Genomic DNA, 13,747 nt, shown 5'->3' with positions numbered 1-13,747 from the left:
ATTTTTATTTTCCTTATTACACATCTTTTTCTTAACATTCCTCATAATTACTGTCACTTATCACATCTATTCAATGTTACTACTATTCACAACATACATAATCTCAATATCATAATTCATAATCAAATGACTACCAACTTAATATACTCTTTTCCACCATTAATTCACTCAATTACTATTCACTTCTTCTATTTAGACTCACTTTAATAGGAAATGTCCATAATTAATTCCAAGATTAATTATGTAATCCTTATTTCATTTAAAATCATAATTTCGTGATCAAATCGTAAAACTTAAGCATATTAATTATGTATCCAAAATTTTACTAATTAAATCACATTAAGTAATTTAACATATCAATATAATTAAAACATAATCCCTTAACTAGACGAAGGGGGCCGAGCCACCCATGCTAAGGAAAGGGATGGGAACCGAAGTCCCTCATAATTATCTCAATAAAACTCCATAACATAATTATCACTACTTATTCAAACATGATATATTAAACATGAATTAAACTATATAATAACACTCCTAATTAGACGAAGGGGGTCGGGCCTCCCATGCTAATCTAGGAGTCCATCTGTAAAACCTCTCTAAATATCACATTAAATTCTAACACAACATTAATCTCTTAATTATTTTGTATTAATTAAATTAATCAAATTAACTTAAATAACACTCCTTACTTATAGCTAAAGTGGCCAAGCCAATCATGCTAAGAAAGAGTGGGGTGCCAAAGCCCACCAAAAGATGAGGGTGTTGGGCTATTTATAGCCAACCCCTTCTAGAAAATTCTATTTTTAATTCTTTATTTAATCTCTTTTTGATTAATCTTTTTCTAGATAATTCTATAAGAATGAAGACAAAAATACTCATTTTCTTCCTTAGCAATTCTAGTCCCTTTCTCAACCTTTCTAGAAGGTTTGATTTTTGTGTTCTAATCATCTTGAAGACACATGTACCCAGAAATATATGACCATATTTTAGGACAAATGGCATTATAATACAAATCCATATTTTACTTAAACTCTCTAGATTTTCCTATTTATTCCAAGACATTATATGGATTAATAATCATCGAAAATTGCTTTACTATTTAATTAAGAGTGTATAATTTATTTATGTGAATTTTCCATATTCTTTCTAACTATTTCGTATATTAATCTTACTACAATATAAATTACTCCATATGTATAAATTATCATTTTCATACCAAATTCTTCGTGTAAAATTTTGAATTCGCAAATTTTTTAATCGTAATAGCGAATTCTACTAACCCATTTTGGGGTGTTACATAAATGGTACTGATTGATTATTGGATTTGACGATTGTTAGTGTTCGGATATCGAACGAGCTCGGGGCAGGGAACTCGAAAGCTGCAAAATTCTCGATCGCGACGATTGTGATCACGTCTTTTAGCATAGGATTAGTGTTGTTTGTTGTGTTTATGGTGTATAGGCGGCGCGTGGCGTACCTATTCACCGATAGTGAAGAGGTCGCTGCGGCGGTGGATCACATGGGACCGTTGTTGGCCTTCTCCATACTCCTCAACAGCGTCCAACCGGCTCTTTCCGGTGAGCATCCGTCCATAGTCGTTACGGTGAATGACATTTGGATGAATGCAACATTAGAGAGTCATGAGAACTGAGTGCAATGAACGTATAAAGTATCTCCACTTAACTGCACTCAACATCATAAAGTACATTTCAGTGTTCTTATAATGCTGTTGATACTTTATACGTTGAGTGCATTAATTTTATACATAAATTAAATGCGCTATTCTGACGATTGGAAAATATGTATACGTGGCAGGTGTTGCAATAGGGTCCGGATGGCAGGGTACGGTTGCGTGGGTGAACCTGACCACATACTATATTATTGGGCTTCCTATTGGAATCGTGCTTCTATACTTCCTCGATTGGGGAGTTGACGTACGTTCTCGACTCAATCCTTTATCTAAATTTTTTGACGAGGATGCCAAACGACGTTGTTTTGAGATTTTCTTCTCAAAATTTATGTGTGAAAATTACAATTTTATCTCTTTTTCACATTTTGTCTTACAAAATGCACTTGTTTTGTAGGGCGTTTGGATCGGGATGATGATAGGCGTGCTCATTCAGTCTCTCGTACTAGTTTGGATTACTTACAGAACAAATTGGGAGAAACAGGTGAGAGTAGATGGTCCCTCTTGATTGAATTATTTTTACAATATTTTGCTATAAATTGTTCATTTTATTTAATTATTTATTGTTCTTAATGTTTGTGTGGCAAAGGTGGAGATTGCTCACGGAAGAGTAAACAGATGGCTTGTGAAAGATGAACAAAATTAATAATGTGGGATTACAGATTCAAGGGCTTGATGAATGGTTCTTTATAATTTTAATTTCAAATAGTAATTAAATTGGAGATGGTGGAATGCTATATATGGAGTGTTACAGATCCAAGGGCTTGATGAATGGTGGTTCTGGAAATGCCTATCATTTTCAAATAATAATTTTTCTTGTTTATTAATAATTTAAATTTCGAGAATGCTATATATGGAGTATTAGTCAAGGATCCACTTATATTACATATAGCATCATAATCGAAAATTAAAACCAAATCTACGTCTTTAGATTTTAAAATGAATGGATGAGATTAAACCTCACGAATTATCAATAAAAATGTAAGATCATCATTTAATTAACATATTATAATATTCGTGGGTTTTTTTATATCAACATAGTGTATTAAATGAATAAAAATTGAAGCATAATTTAATCTCATTCGAAGTACCATGAACTATTTATTGATATTCAACTTTTTATCAATATATATGAAAATTGAAATAAAAATTATCAAATTTCATCATTCGAACATCGTCGGAACATATGCAATTGAGATCTTGTTAGAATCCTTATAAAAGTATCTTTAATTTGATATATTTTTTGCGTAAAAATAATTTAAATCGAGATAATTACGTAAATTTAAAGTTTTGAGATGATTTTGAAGAGAGAAAGAAGTTACTCCATCCGTTCCATATGTTAATAGAGTCATTTTCCTATTTTGGGAAGTTTAAGTTCATAGAGTCATTTTAGTTTTGGCAAAAAATTAATTCTGCATTTTACTTTATTCTCTCATTTCTTTTATCATCCTTTTAACACACTATTTTAAAGGCAAAACACATTCTTAGGTCCTTTATACTTTAATCAAAATGTTCATTAGGTCCTCATACAATTTTTTCGTTTTAATAGGTCCTTATACCTTTCTCATAAATTTCATCACATCCTCGTACAATTTTTTCGTTTTAGTAGGTCCTTATACCTTTCTCATAAATTTCATCACATCCTCGTATAATTTTTTCGTTTTAGTAGGTCCTTATACTTTAATTATAACTTTTATTAGGTCCTTATACAATTTTTTATTTTAAGATATTCTTTTACTTTTATCTTAGATAATAATTTATATTTAATTAAATTTAATGAACCTTTTAATTTTATTATTTAACTTATCTTATAATTATAAATATTCAGGAAACGTATCTTTCAATATAAATATAAATAATCAATTGAAAATTCGGATAGTTATTCTAAAAAAACTTCGATTTTAATCTTCAATCATCACAGTTAATCTTTTTATTATTCTCTACAACTTATTGAGATTATTGGATAACAAGATTATATTATATTTATAGATTATGCTAAGTTAAATAATTAAATATTAAAAAGTTCATTAAGTTTAATTAAATTTATATTATTATCCAAGATAAATGTAAAAAAGTCCCTAAAATAAAAGATTGTACAAGGACTTAATGAAAGTGATGATAAAAGTATAAGGACCTACTAAAACGAAAAATTGTAGAGACCATGATAAAAATATTTGAAAAGTAAAGGACCTATTAAAATAAAAAAATTTTACTTTATTCTCTCTTTTTTTTATCATCCTTTTAACACACTATTTTAAACTCCGTACTGAAAAGAAATTCATCTATTAACAAGGAACGGAGGGAGTAGTTTTAACTACCCTTTGACTTTATTTAACTATTATTTAAATTTATATTATAATACATTATTTATTACCCCATCTAAGTGGAGTAATTAGTTAGCACTCTATTAATCAATATAAATAAAATTGTGGAGTAATTAGAAAAGCAATACTGTCACTCTAATCATTGTTTGACTATTTGCTGTACAAATCAGAGATCCATCCATGGCAGCAGCTTTCGCAGCTCTAGCTTCTCTTCAAAACAATATCCACCTTATCCACAATCACCCCAACCATACCTTTCCCTTTGAGGAAGATCAGATTCAATCCCTGTGCGAAAACGTCCTTTTCCTGATCGATTTCATGAAAAGCTACGACAATTCTCATGGATCCAGAAGAGAAACAGCAGAAGCTCTAGAGACGCGAATTGCGCGCGCAGCTCAGGTCGCGGAAGACGTGATCGAAGCACATACGGTGGATCAGATCAGATGTGGAGAGACTCGATCGCCTCGTTTCCTGCTGGATCTGCACAAAGCAACCCAAGGAACGGATTACATGAGGAGAAAGGCGTTGAATCTGAGATCGCGAAGCGGATTGCTGGAGCCGAAGTCTACAAATCCATCCGCATCCGCAAATCCAGCGCCTCTTCTCACCTCTTCCATGGTCGGATTTGATGATATCTTAAGCAAGCTTTTGGTTCTGCTCACCGGAGCTCCCTCAAGTCAGCGAGTAGTCATCTCCATCGAAGGCATGGGGGGAATCGGTAAGACTACTCTTGCCATAAACGCATTTCAGCATCCCTGTATCGTGCAACACTTTGATGTTTGCCTCTGGGCAACAATATCTCAGGAGTATAGCATTCACAAAATCTTGGCACACCTCTTGTCTTGTATAAGAGGAGGATCTGCTAGCGGAACGGTTGATGAGGCGCGAGAGAGGTTGTACAAGAGCTTATTCGGGCAGAGGTATTTGATTGTTCTAGACGATATGTGGAGCCTCAAAGCCTGGGATGATATGAATGTGAAATCCTTGTTTCCGGATACAAACAATGGAAGTCGAGTTGTTGTGACTACTAGGAATACGAATGTAGCCAATCACTTGGCCGATCATCGCATTGCAATGAGGTTTCTAGATGGAGACACTAGTTGGGATCTATTTTGTCAAAATGCATTTGCAGAGCAACGAGGTTGTTGCCCTCCCGAGTTGGAGGAGACAGCAAGGAAGATCGTTGCACGGTGCAAAGGACTTCCCCTAGCAATTGTTGTTGTCGGAGGCCATCTCAGGAAGTCCCCAACGGCTCTAGCCTACTGGGAGAATGTTGCACAATCAATTTCGTATTCTACAGGGAACGACGAGCAATGCTTGAATGTGTTATCTTTGAGTTATCGATACTTGCCTGCTCATCTAAAGCCGTGCTTCCTACTCCTTGGAGCATTTCCAGAAGATGAAAAGATTTACGCGCAGGATGTTCTTAAACTTTGGATCGCTGAAGGATTTATACAACGTTTTAACGCTTCCCGCTTGGAAGAGGCTGCAGCGTGTTATTTACGGGATCTTTATATGAGAAATCTCATTTTACTGGATACATTGGACTATAAGGGAGATATAGCAGTATTTAAAGTACATGATCTAGTAAGAGAAATGTGCCTACAGACTGCCAAGAAAGAGGAGTTTTTTTCTGTATTCCAAACTTCAGCAGCCATAATAACTAGGGAGCGCCGCGTTGTAATTAGTGGAGAAGTGAATCATGAAATAATAGCCCCGGATGCTCCAGTCCGTTGCCTGATATGCATTGAAGGTCGTTACGATATAAACACTCTGTATGACTTGAAACTGTTGAGAACGTTGAGTAACGTTGCTACGACATTCATAAGTGAGTCTATTTTCCAGCAAGTTAACTTGCGGTACCTTAACGTGGATCTTGTTTACATCCCTCGCCCTGTTTGTTATTATCTTCCCTCGTCGATATCATTGCTCTGGAATCTGCAAATATTGACAATTATAGTACCGGATCAATCGAAAGTGATTGCACCGTATGGGATTTGGGAGATGCTGCAGCTTAGGCAGATTGAGGTCGACGCGATTTGTCTCATTGATCCGCTTCCGGTAGATCAAGCAGATGAGTTGGTTATGAGAAATCTATGCACACTTTTGAAAGTGGAGAATTTCAGACTTAGTGAAGAGGTTTGCAAGAGAATCCCGAATGTGAGAGAACTAAAGTTATCCTATTGTGAAGAAGTAAGTTGGCCATATTACTGTCCCCGCAATCTTGGCTGCTTCCATCAGCTGCAAAACCTGGCATTGCAGTTTGATTTTAATTCCAAGTGGCGCGAGTTCGCCACGAGCCTCACTTTCCCAAGCTCTCTCCGGGTGCTGCGGTTAAGCGGCTGTGGTGTTGATTGGGAAGAGCTGACAACGATGGTTGGATCATTGCCCCGTCTTGAAATGCTTTCGTTGTTTCCAAACTCGGTCGTTGGATCTGTCTGGACACCCGTTGAGGGCAAGTTCTGTCGCTTGAAAGCCTTGAAGATTTATGGCTGCAGTGATTTAGTCTGTTGGAATGCTGACAGATCCCATTTTCCAGTCCTCGAAGATCTTCGTCTAAGAGACTTGTCTGAGCTGATTGAGTTCCCTTCGGACGTAGGAGAAATAGCAACGCTCGAATGCATTGATTTGAGGTTTTGCAGCGCGTCATCGACTATTTCAGCGATGAGAACACTGGTGGAACAAGAGGAGCTTGGTAATGAGAGCCTTCGACTTACTGTATATTTTCGGGGTGACGAGGAAACAATTGAGAGCTTCAAGAATGAGATTCAAGAAGAGGGTCTCACCAGCAGTAATTTGATTCTGCGTCTCATAAGTCCCTAATAACTTCCATTTAATTTTTTGTTTTGGTTTTAGGTGGTTTCATGTTGACACTAGGATGAGCATATTAATCATCTGATTCTGCTCCTAATATGTCAAGGTCATTTATTCCACATAACTTTCTTTTGCCCTTCATTTCAAATTTATTGTTTTTTAGTCTAATTATAAAATTATTAAATACTCCCTTCTATGCTCATACAGGTAGGGATGTCAGTGTAGCCCGCAATCTGTGGGTTGGCCCGAATTGCCCGCCAATTTTATAGGGTTAGGGCTGGAAATTTTTATCCCGATAAAACTAAAACCCGATTAGCCCGCAACCTGTAGTCAGGCCCCAAAACCCAATACAATTTCTATTATTCTATTTTTTTTACTCCTAATTCGACACTTCATTGATTAATTTTATACTATAGATAGAAAACTAAAAACATAACTTTCAATTTTATATTAAATATACAAATTATATATAAAATTTTTATGAGTATAATAATTGATATAAATAAAAACTTCAAAATCAATAAATAAATAATACGTAAAATCTTCTAAAACATACATTAAAATTTAACGAAACATCTCAAGTATTAGTATTTAATCATGTTTATGATTGAGTTAAAGCATATATCTCAAATTTATCATAATTTAATTTTCATCATAGCTTATTGGATTGATCGCGACGCTAATCTTATCGGAACACAAACCCGACTAACTCCGCCTTCCTGGGCTAGCCCCCAACCCGAGCCTTTAGATGAATGGTTCTTAATAATTTAAATTTCAAACAATTAAATTGGAGATGGTGGAATGCTATATATGGAGTGTTATCTAAATAAAATGGTACTACTAATTTCTTCCATTCACTCATTTGTATACATTACTTTGATGAAAACATATACAGAACACACTTTGCAGTTAGCAGCTACTCCCAAACATTACTAACAGACTCAACAATTCAGCTATTTCCCAAACATAGATGTTCTTTGTTTCTCAAGTAATTCCTTCAACTTCTTGATTAGCTTCGGATCCGAGCACATGTAGTCCTGTAACGACTCCCTCAGAGACTGCAGTAACTTCACGTGATCCTCGTCTGGATCGGAGTTGAGTAGCTTTGTAAACAAGTTCTTCCAGAGATCGACTTTCCAGTACCTAAACAAACAACAAGCATTGCTCATGGATTCACAACAACGTGTTGGAAGGTGAAACGAAGAGAGTGAAGAGTTTGCACGGACCGCTTGTAATGTTCTTTGGGCTGGTAATGGAAGCCTCCTTCTGGAGATGCTATCTTCTCAACCTTCATGTATTTGTTGTGTAGCATCATGTGAACTATAACGCACAGGCCGTACATGTCCACCTAGAACTCAATCCGAACGTTTTCTCATCATGAATCGTATAAATGTAGCATGTATATATGGCTAGACATGATTACCAGCAGATGTAGAATCTTGAGGATAAACAGAATCTCATGAATGAATATATATATATATATATATATATACCTGAAATGTCCATGGTTTTTTTTCTTGCATTTCGATGCAACGGAAGCCTGAAGTTCTGCAATCTCCCATGAATTTGGTGCCTTCGGGGAAGGAACTCAGATCTATACCTCTTCCCCAGTCCACAAGGCATAGTCCCTGAATTGTGGAATGGAATCATGAAACTTGATAATATGGGAATATGTTACTATATGAATGTACAATTAATTGCAAAGATGTCCAGAAATAACCTGATCGCCCCATGTTCCAGCTCGAAGGCGGAAATCGTTTACATCCTCTGTTGGATCATCCCTGCCGTTGTATATTATCATAGTTGTAGAATTAGATAACACTGAAGTGATTGAACATGTCTAAAAGAAAGACTCCAGTTTGATAAGAAAAATATCACGGATTACCTAGAATATCGTATGAGCAAATTATCAGGTTTGAAGTCACCATGGATCATTGCAGCACAATGCAGAGTTTCTAGCATTTGAAGCATCTCAATGGTGTAATAAATGCATAATACTTCGTCCATGGACCCGCCTCTAACGTCATTAGAGTTTATGGCATCCTGCAGATGATTGAATAGGAGTAAGTATTAGGTAAACACTGACTTACAAAAGAACGAAAACAAGTAGATGCAAACCAGTAGTGTCCCATAAGCAAAATAATCAGTGACCAAGACGCTATAGTCGGAATAGAGATGCAATGTGTGAGCAAAGCCAAAACTCTTCCTCTGAAAACCAGAAAACATTGATTAAGAGTTATGACTAATCGATACTAATAGGAATTGTTGTTACTGTATTTACATACTTCTTTTTCAGGAATCCGAATGTCAAGTTGACGGTACATATAAAACTCCCAAGGAAATGGTGGCTTTTGAATCTGTCAGAAAACGGAAGCTTCAGACAAGGGGGAGTGATCACCCTAGATTGAAATCTATACGGTAAGCTGGAATGAACATTATAACTACCTTAAGGGCAACAACATGATCAGGGTTGCTGTCCACATATGCTTTGAACACCTGAGCAAAGCCACCCTGGCCTGCACATCCTCTGATCTGATAATTTTCTCCACCTTCAGGCATGACGAATCAAAACCAGACTGAAGTCAACAGCGGAAGGAATATTATGACAGGATTGGTAATTTGGTAGAGTACAAATATCAGCATATAGCAGCTACCATGCATGCTTAAACCACTCAAGACCAAGAACATAGAGGATCATCAAAGAATTTTATTGCTACCACTGAATCTGTGTTAATTCACTATCCTAAGATCAACTGTCTGTATAGACAATACTATAACCTCCATCTTCTGGATGCCCTTGGTTTCCTTGTAAGATCTTTCACTACCCTGCCTCACAGTACCTTAACCAAGAACCATTTATAGACAATTAGACATTGCATCTAATATTTCTGGTACAACCCCAGGTGGACCAAGCATGGACCATTGTATAGCCAACAACCAGGCAGGGGATTCGGTGTTATTCTATATGCTCCAATACTAGCATATGCAACTAAATCAAATTAGCAATTAGAGACAGATAGAGAATCAACATACAAAAACATTTAAGAACAGAATATTGATGCTTATGTCAATCATGCATTTTACAAAAAAATGCTTACTTACCTATATTGATTCTGATGCTTTTGTTTTTAGCTGATTTCTGCAAGGTGGATAGCGACACTTTTCCAGGATATGCTTTATTACTTGATAGGTATCCCTAACAAATATGCAATTTTCTTTAGATACCTTGAAAACAATTTACACATGAAACTTTATATCCACTCATAGATGAAGGCTTCACCTCAAATTGTACAACTTTAGAATTCATTTTCTGCAGTAGGTCTTTGAGGGTTGAGACAGACCATGGATTAATAAAATTATCTCCGTCCTCTACAGAAACACCATTTTTCATCTGCCCAAAGGTGAAAAGAACTTGGATTGTCAGTATTTTCTATCTCTGTAACAGACATTATTAATCTACAGACTCACTTGTAAGCATCAATACCAAACACTATGAGAAAATGTGTTACTTCAAAAAAAAGGCAATTCCCTTTCCTCTATACTCTTTAATATAGTGTCTGGACAGAATAGGATGAATGAATTCCATCATACCTTTTGAAATGATTCGTTAGATACCCTTTCAGACATCCTCTCGAGAAATAGAACCTGAGCTTTTTTAAGTCTCCCCAGTGGCTGAGCATTTCTGATAAGCAAGAACACCTTTATTATAGTGGAATATCAAAAATCATACTATAAAACTATCAATGTCAATGAGAAGTTAATAAACCTCGAGATGCCAAGATGATAAATCATGCAAGCATCTATCAGTTTGCCTTTCGCTTCCAGAAACAAAGCGAATGATTCATAAAGCAGTGCTTTGTGTACACAAATCCTGTGCTCCTCCATTTCCTTAAACACTCTTTCATAATCTGAGCTACCATCCATCTAGAAAATATACAAAATAACATGAATATTCCCAAAAACGAGAGGCACATTTTTCACATCAGAAACTAGCACATTTATCCAACAGCATTTCTGTTGCATCAGATCACGAACATAATCCATAAAGTGCGAATTCAACTTCACCAATCGAATTAACCAAAAATATCTTACAATTCATAAAATCACTTATTAGAGTGTATATTCAGCTGAAATGAACATAAAACCACAAAATAGCCAAGTAGACTGAAGCTAAAACATAACAGAAATCAAAACGATTAACAAAAGAGGAATAAACATTACATAGAGGAACCAGATCTTGAGAAATCTGATGTCGTCTCGATACCGCGGATCGGACTTGAAGCTATGAATGCAATTCGCAACGAGCGCATCAAAATCCGCAAAATCGATTTGGTCGCTCGAATTTTGACTTCGCATTGCCTCATAAATTGACCTTGAATTCGCATAAATTACAAATAAATTGGGGAAAAGTGCAAATCTGTATGACAAAATTAAGTAACCAAAGCAGATAACTCACTGGAGAAAAGGTAAGATAGGATCATCGGTAGCGGAGGAGGATATTCCGTTACCGTTGCCGGAATTTCTCGAAACGACGGCCATGATTTTCTCAGATTCTTCCTCCGACGTGAAGCACGAAAAATGTGTGTTTGAATATTTGAAATGTGAAATCAAGCGGGAGTACCTTTCTTTCTTTTTGGTCCCTGCAGTTATCTTAATTACTTAAAAAACCCTATGCCTCATTTGCTTTTTAATATTGATAACAATTGTACGCCGCCGCCGCCCTTGATGCGGCCGCTCGTCGACCCTTCTCCGTCTCCCGGATTCTTCCTCCGCCTCTCGTTGTGGCCGGCTAACCGCCTCCGACAGCTCCTCTTTGCGTCGTCGAATTCCGAGAGCTCATGGAACCTGCACCGTAAAATCGCAGGATATGTTAAGATATTCAAGATAGTGGTGGATACGAAAAAATAGTCCGACACGGCAAAGAAAGTCGTATCCTTAACGTCGGAAAGCAAAAGCGGTGCGGTGGCCGTCATTGACAATGAGCTATTGTACCAGCTGGTGATCGATGACTCTTGAAAGACAAAATTTAATGGTATTTTTCGACGACCCTGATCACAGGCGATTGGTGGGGGCCCACCCCACCTAGATCCACAGTTAATTATAATAAAATGATAATGACAATCTCATGCCTAATAAATGCCCATATTAGTCAATTTCATTCCAATCACACTGCACCGGTAATTTGATAATAACATCATCGAGATATTTATACATAGACAAGACAACTAAAAGTAACATTTTTCATAACAACCACCAATTTTTAACAAAGTAATAGTACTAGTACACAATAGTAACTTTTATATGGCAATAAATACTATAGAAAGCATCATAACTTACTACTCCTTTTAATTTATCCAGCAATACAAATCTCATTTGTCATTTTGATTCATTCAATTCAACTCTCAATTTACATATATAAATATTCTAAATGGATATAGACTCCATATTTCCTTAACTCATTTCAGTCGTATTTAAGTTTCAATGGATCCAATATATAAAACTCAAACTCACATTCCACTAATTTTTCTCAATTCATATTTATTTATATCTTTAAACTAGAAAAAATAAGACTAGTATTTGTCAACTTAGGAAGTTATTCATAAGGATGAATTGACTCACTTAAAAACACTAACAACAATTTTATTTAAGGAATTTCTTTAGAAAGTTTATAAAAACTATAGAAACCAACCATTTTAACACATATATAGAAAGATTATAAAAACTATAGAAAATCAAGAATTCATGCATTAGTAAAGAAAATCAATAATTCATGCAATAGTAAAACAATTAAATAAATACTTATATAAATTAGAAAAAAAAAATTAAATCCAAGGGGGAAAAAGAGGGGAAAAACCTGCTGCATTGCTGGCAGAAGCGCTGGCGGATTCCGGCGACGACGGCGACCTGCGCCTTGGCGTGGTGCTCGCAGACCTTATGGCGGCGGTGGTAAGCCTTGGCGGCGGCGAGATCAGCGGAGCACTTCTCAGCCTGGCAGCTCTTCATGGATGTCTTGGCGCCGGCGACCCTCTTCCTCTTGTCGTCGTCTGGCGCCACGTCATCGTCGTCCGAGGCGGGGGCGCAGTCTCTCTTCATCATCTTCCCCTTCATGGGCTTGCCCTCATTCTTCATCATGTTCATGGAAAATAAATAGTAGTGATCAAAATGTTATTATTGGGTGGTGGGGTGAATGTGATGGGAATTTTGAGAGGAAAGGTGGAGTGATGGAGTTAGATGCTTAGGGACCACAATTTCATTTTCTTTTATAATAAAATAAAAAAATATTTTCTATGTGTGTGTATATACAACACTAATTTACGTAAAAACTATGAATTTTGGTCAAATTATGGTATGTCCTGCGACAGTTTTCAATCGGAAAAGCCATGAACTTTAGAGGGAGTATATATTTTCCCATGAGAAAAAAAACTAGCAAAATTATAGTGTGGAGTATATAATATGGCAAACAATGAATCATACGTGGACTTCATCGTTGGTGAGTCAAACGATGTCATCAATTCGTAAAGAAAATGATGTCGTTTAGTTGAAAAACGTCAATAATATGTACACATGGCAACCTGGTTTTGGGGGACAATTGAGAACAAATCCAAACTTCATGGGTTTTTCTGACTGTTTTTTAAGTTGCGGGACGGACCAAAATTTGATAAAACTTCTTTATTATTTTGACAATTTATCCTATGTATATATATTTGTGTGTGTGTGTGCGTACACTTAATGGGGGAGGGGCTTTAGCCCCTAATGAATTCATTTTTTTAATTATTTTCTACTATAAAGTTCTAAAATTTATTCATATTCTATACACATTATTATATAAAAGCCCCTATTAATAATCTAAGTTACCTACAAATTTATTTTTAAGGTAAAATTTGAGAATTTAGCCCCTACTCCCGTATATATATTTGTGTGT

The 13,747-nt window shown here is 36.0% G+C and overlaps 5 protein-coding genes across 5 annotated transcripts in view; 3 read left to right on the top strand and 2 right to left on the bottom strand.

Annotated features, from left to right (window-relative positions):
- The window catches only part of LOC125195597 (protein DETOXIFICATION 21-like), a 2,875-nt gene extending 363 nt beyond the window's left edge, over nucleotides 1–2,512 (top strand). Inside the window, exons 2-5 of the mRNA XM_048093731.1 lie at nucleotides 1,339–1,577; nucleotides 1,816–1,934; nucleotides 2,085–2,171; nucleotides 2,277–2,512. Of these exons, the coding sequence (XP_047949688.1) occupies nucleotides 1,339–1,577; nucleotides 1,816–1,934; nucleotides 2,085–2,171; nucleotides 2,277–2,333 (502 nt within the window). The 3' untranslated portion in view covers nucleotides 2,334–2,512. The remainder of the gene's footprint in view (nucleotides 1–1,338; nucleotides 1,578–1,815; nucleotides 1,935–2,084; nucleotides 2,172–2,276) is intronic.
- A 1,645-nt stretch (nucleotides 2,513–4,157) lies between these two features.
- Nucleotides 4,158–5,020, top strand: LOC125194337. Its single transcript, XM_048092506.1, has 2 exons — nucleotides 4,158–4,729; nucleotides 4,816–5,020. Exons 1-2 carry the CDS (start codon nucleotides 4,192–4,194, stop codon nucleotides 4,821–4,823), a joined length of 546 nt encoding a protein of 181 aa, XP_047948463.1. The 5' UTR covers nucleotides 4,158–4,191; the 3' UTR covers nucleotides 4,824–5,020.
- On the top strand, nucleotides 4,954–6,834 carry LOC125195596 (late blight resistance protein R1-A-like). Its single transcript, XM_048093730.1, has one exon. It carries the CDS (start codon nucleotides 4,954–4,956, stop codon nucleotides 6,832–6,834), a length of 1,881 nt encoding a protein of 626 aa, XP_047949687.1.
- An 813-nt stretch (nucleotides 6,835–7,647) lies between these two features.
- LOC125194336 (mitotic checkpoint serine/threonine-protein kinase BUB1-like) lies at nucleotides 7,648–11,389 on the bottom strand. The gene is made up of 14 exons (XM_048092505.1): nucleotides 11,282–11,389; nucleotides 11,047–11,197; nucleotides 10,592–10,749; nucleotides 10,417–10,507; nucleotides 10,106–10,216; nucleotides 9,928–10,021; nucleotides 9,271–9,374; nucleotides 9,111–9,182; nucleotides 8,944–9,033; nucleotides 8,711–8,868; nucleotides 8,546–8,606; nucleotides 8,319–8,453; nucleotides 8,052–8,173; nucleotides 7,648–7,968 (listed from the first exon to the last, which is right to left on the bottom strand). The coding sequence occupies exons 1-14, from the start codon at nucleotides 11,362–11,364 to the stop codon at nucleotides 7,779–7,781; spliced, it is 1,620 nt and encodes a 539-aa protein (XP_047948462.1). The 5' UTR covers nucleotides 11,365–11,389; the 3' UTR covers nucleotides 7,648–7,778.
- Nucleotides 11,390–11,501: 112 nt separating this feature from the next.
- Nucleotides 11,502–13,045, bottom strand: LOC125195595 (squamosa promoter-binding protein 1-like). Its single transcript, XM_048093729.1, has 2 exons — nucleotides 12,680–13,045; nucleotides 11,502–11,670 (listed from the first exon to the last, which is right to left on the bottom strand). The coding sequence occupies exons 1-2, from the start codon at nucleotides 12,961–12,963 to the stop codon at nucleotides 11,502–11,504; spliced, it is 453 nt and encodes a 150-aa protein (XP_047949686.1). The 5' UTR covers nucleotides 12,964–13,045.
- Between the last annotated feature and the right edge of the window lie 702 nt (nucleotides 13,046–13,747).

Source organism: Salvia hispanica, chromosome 6, assembly GCF_023119035.1.
Source record: "Salvia hispanica cultivar TCC Black 2014 chromosome 6, UniMelb_Shisp_WGS_1.0, whole genome shotgun sequence".
Taxonomy (NCBI): Eukaryota; Viridiplantae; Streptophyta; class Magnoliopsida; order Lamiales; family Lamiaceae; genus Salvia; species Salvia hispanica.
Note: the sequence above shows the minus strand (reverse complement) of the source record. Positions and strands in the feature narration are given on the sequence as shown.

Excerpts from the sequence above, each read along its gene's own strand:
- LOC125194337 (XM_048092506.1), top strand. The coding sequence starts at position 4,192 with ATGGCAGCAGCTTTCGCAGCTCTAGCTTCTCTTCAAAACAATATCCAC.
- LOC125195596 (XM_048093730.1), top strand. The coding sequence starts at position 4,954 with ATGTGGAGCCTCAAAGCCTGGGATGATATGAATGTGAAATCCTTGTTT.
- LOC125194336 (XM_048092505.1), bottom strand. The coding sequence starts at position 11,364 with ATGGCCGTCGTTTCGAGAAATTCCGGCAACGGTAACGGAATATCCTCC. Across the intron at positions 9,375-9,927 it reads AAGCATCAGAATCAATATAG|GTGGAGAAAATTATCAGATC; the intron begins GTAAGTAAGCAT and ends TCATGCCTGAAG. Across the intron at positions 9,034-9,110 it reads TTCGGATTCCTGAAAAAGAA|AGGAAGAGTTTTGGCTTTGC; the intron begins GTATGTAAATAC and ends TCTGGTTTTCAG.
- LOC125195595 (XM_048093729.1), bottom strand. The coding sequence starts at position 12,963 with ATGAACATGATGAAGAATGAGGGCAAGCCCATGAAGGGGAAGATGATG. Across the intron at positions 11,671-12,679 it reads TTCTGCCAGCAATGCAGCAG|GTTCCATGAGCTCTCGGAAT; the intron begins GTTTTTCCCCTC and ends TTTACGGTGCAG.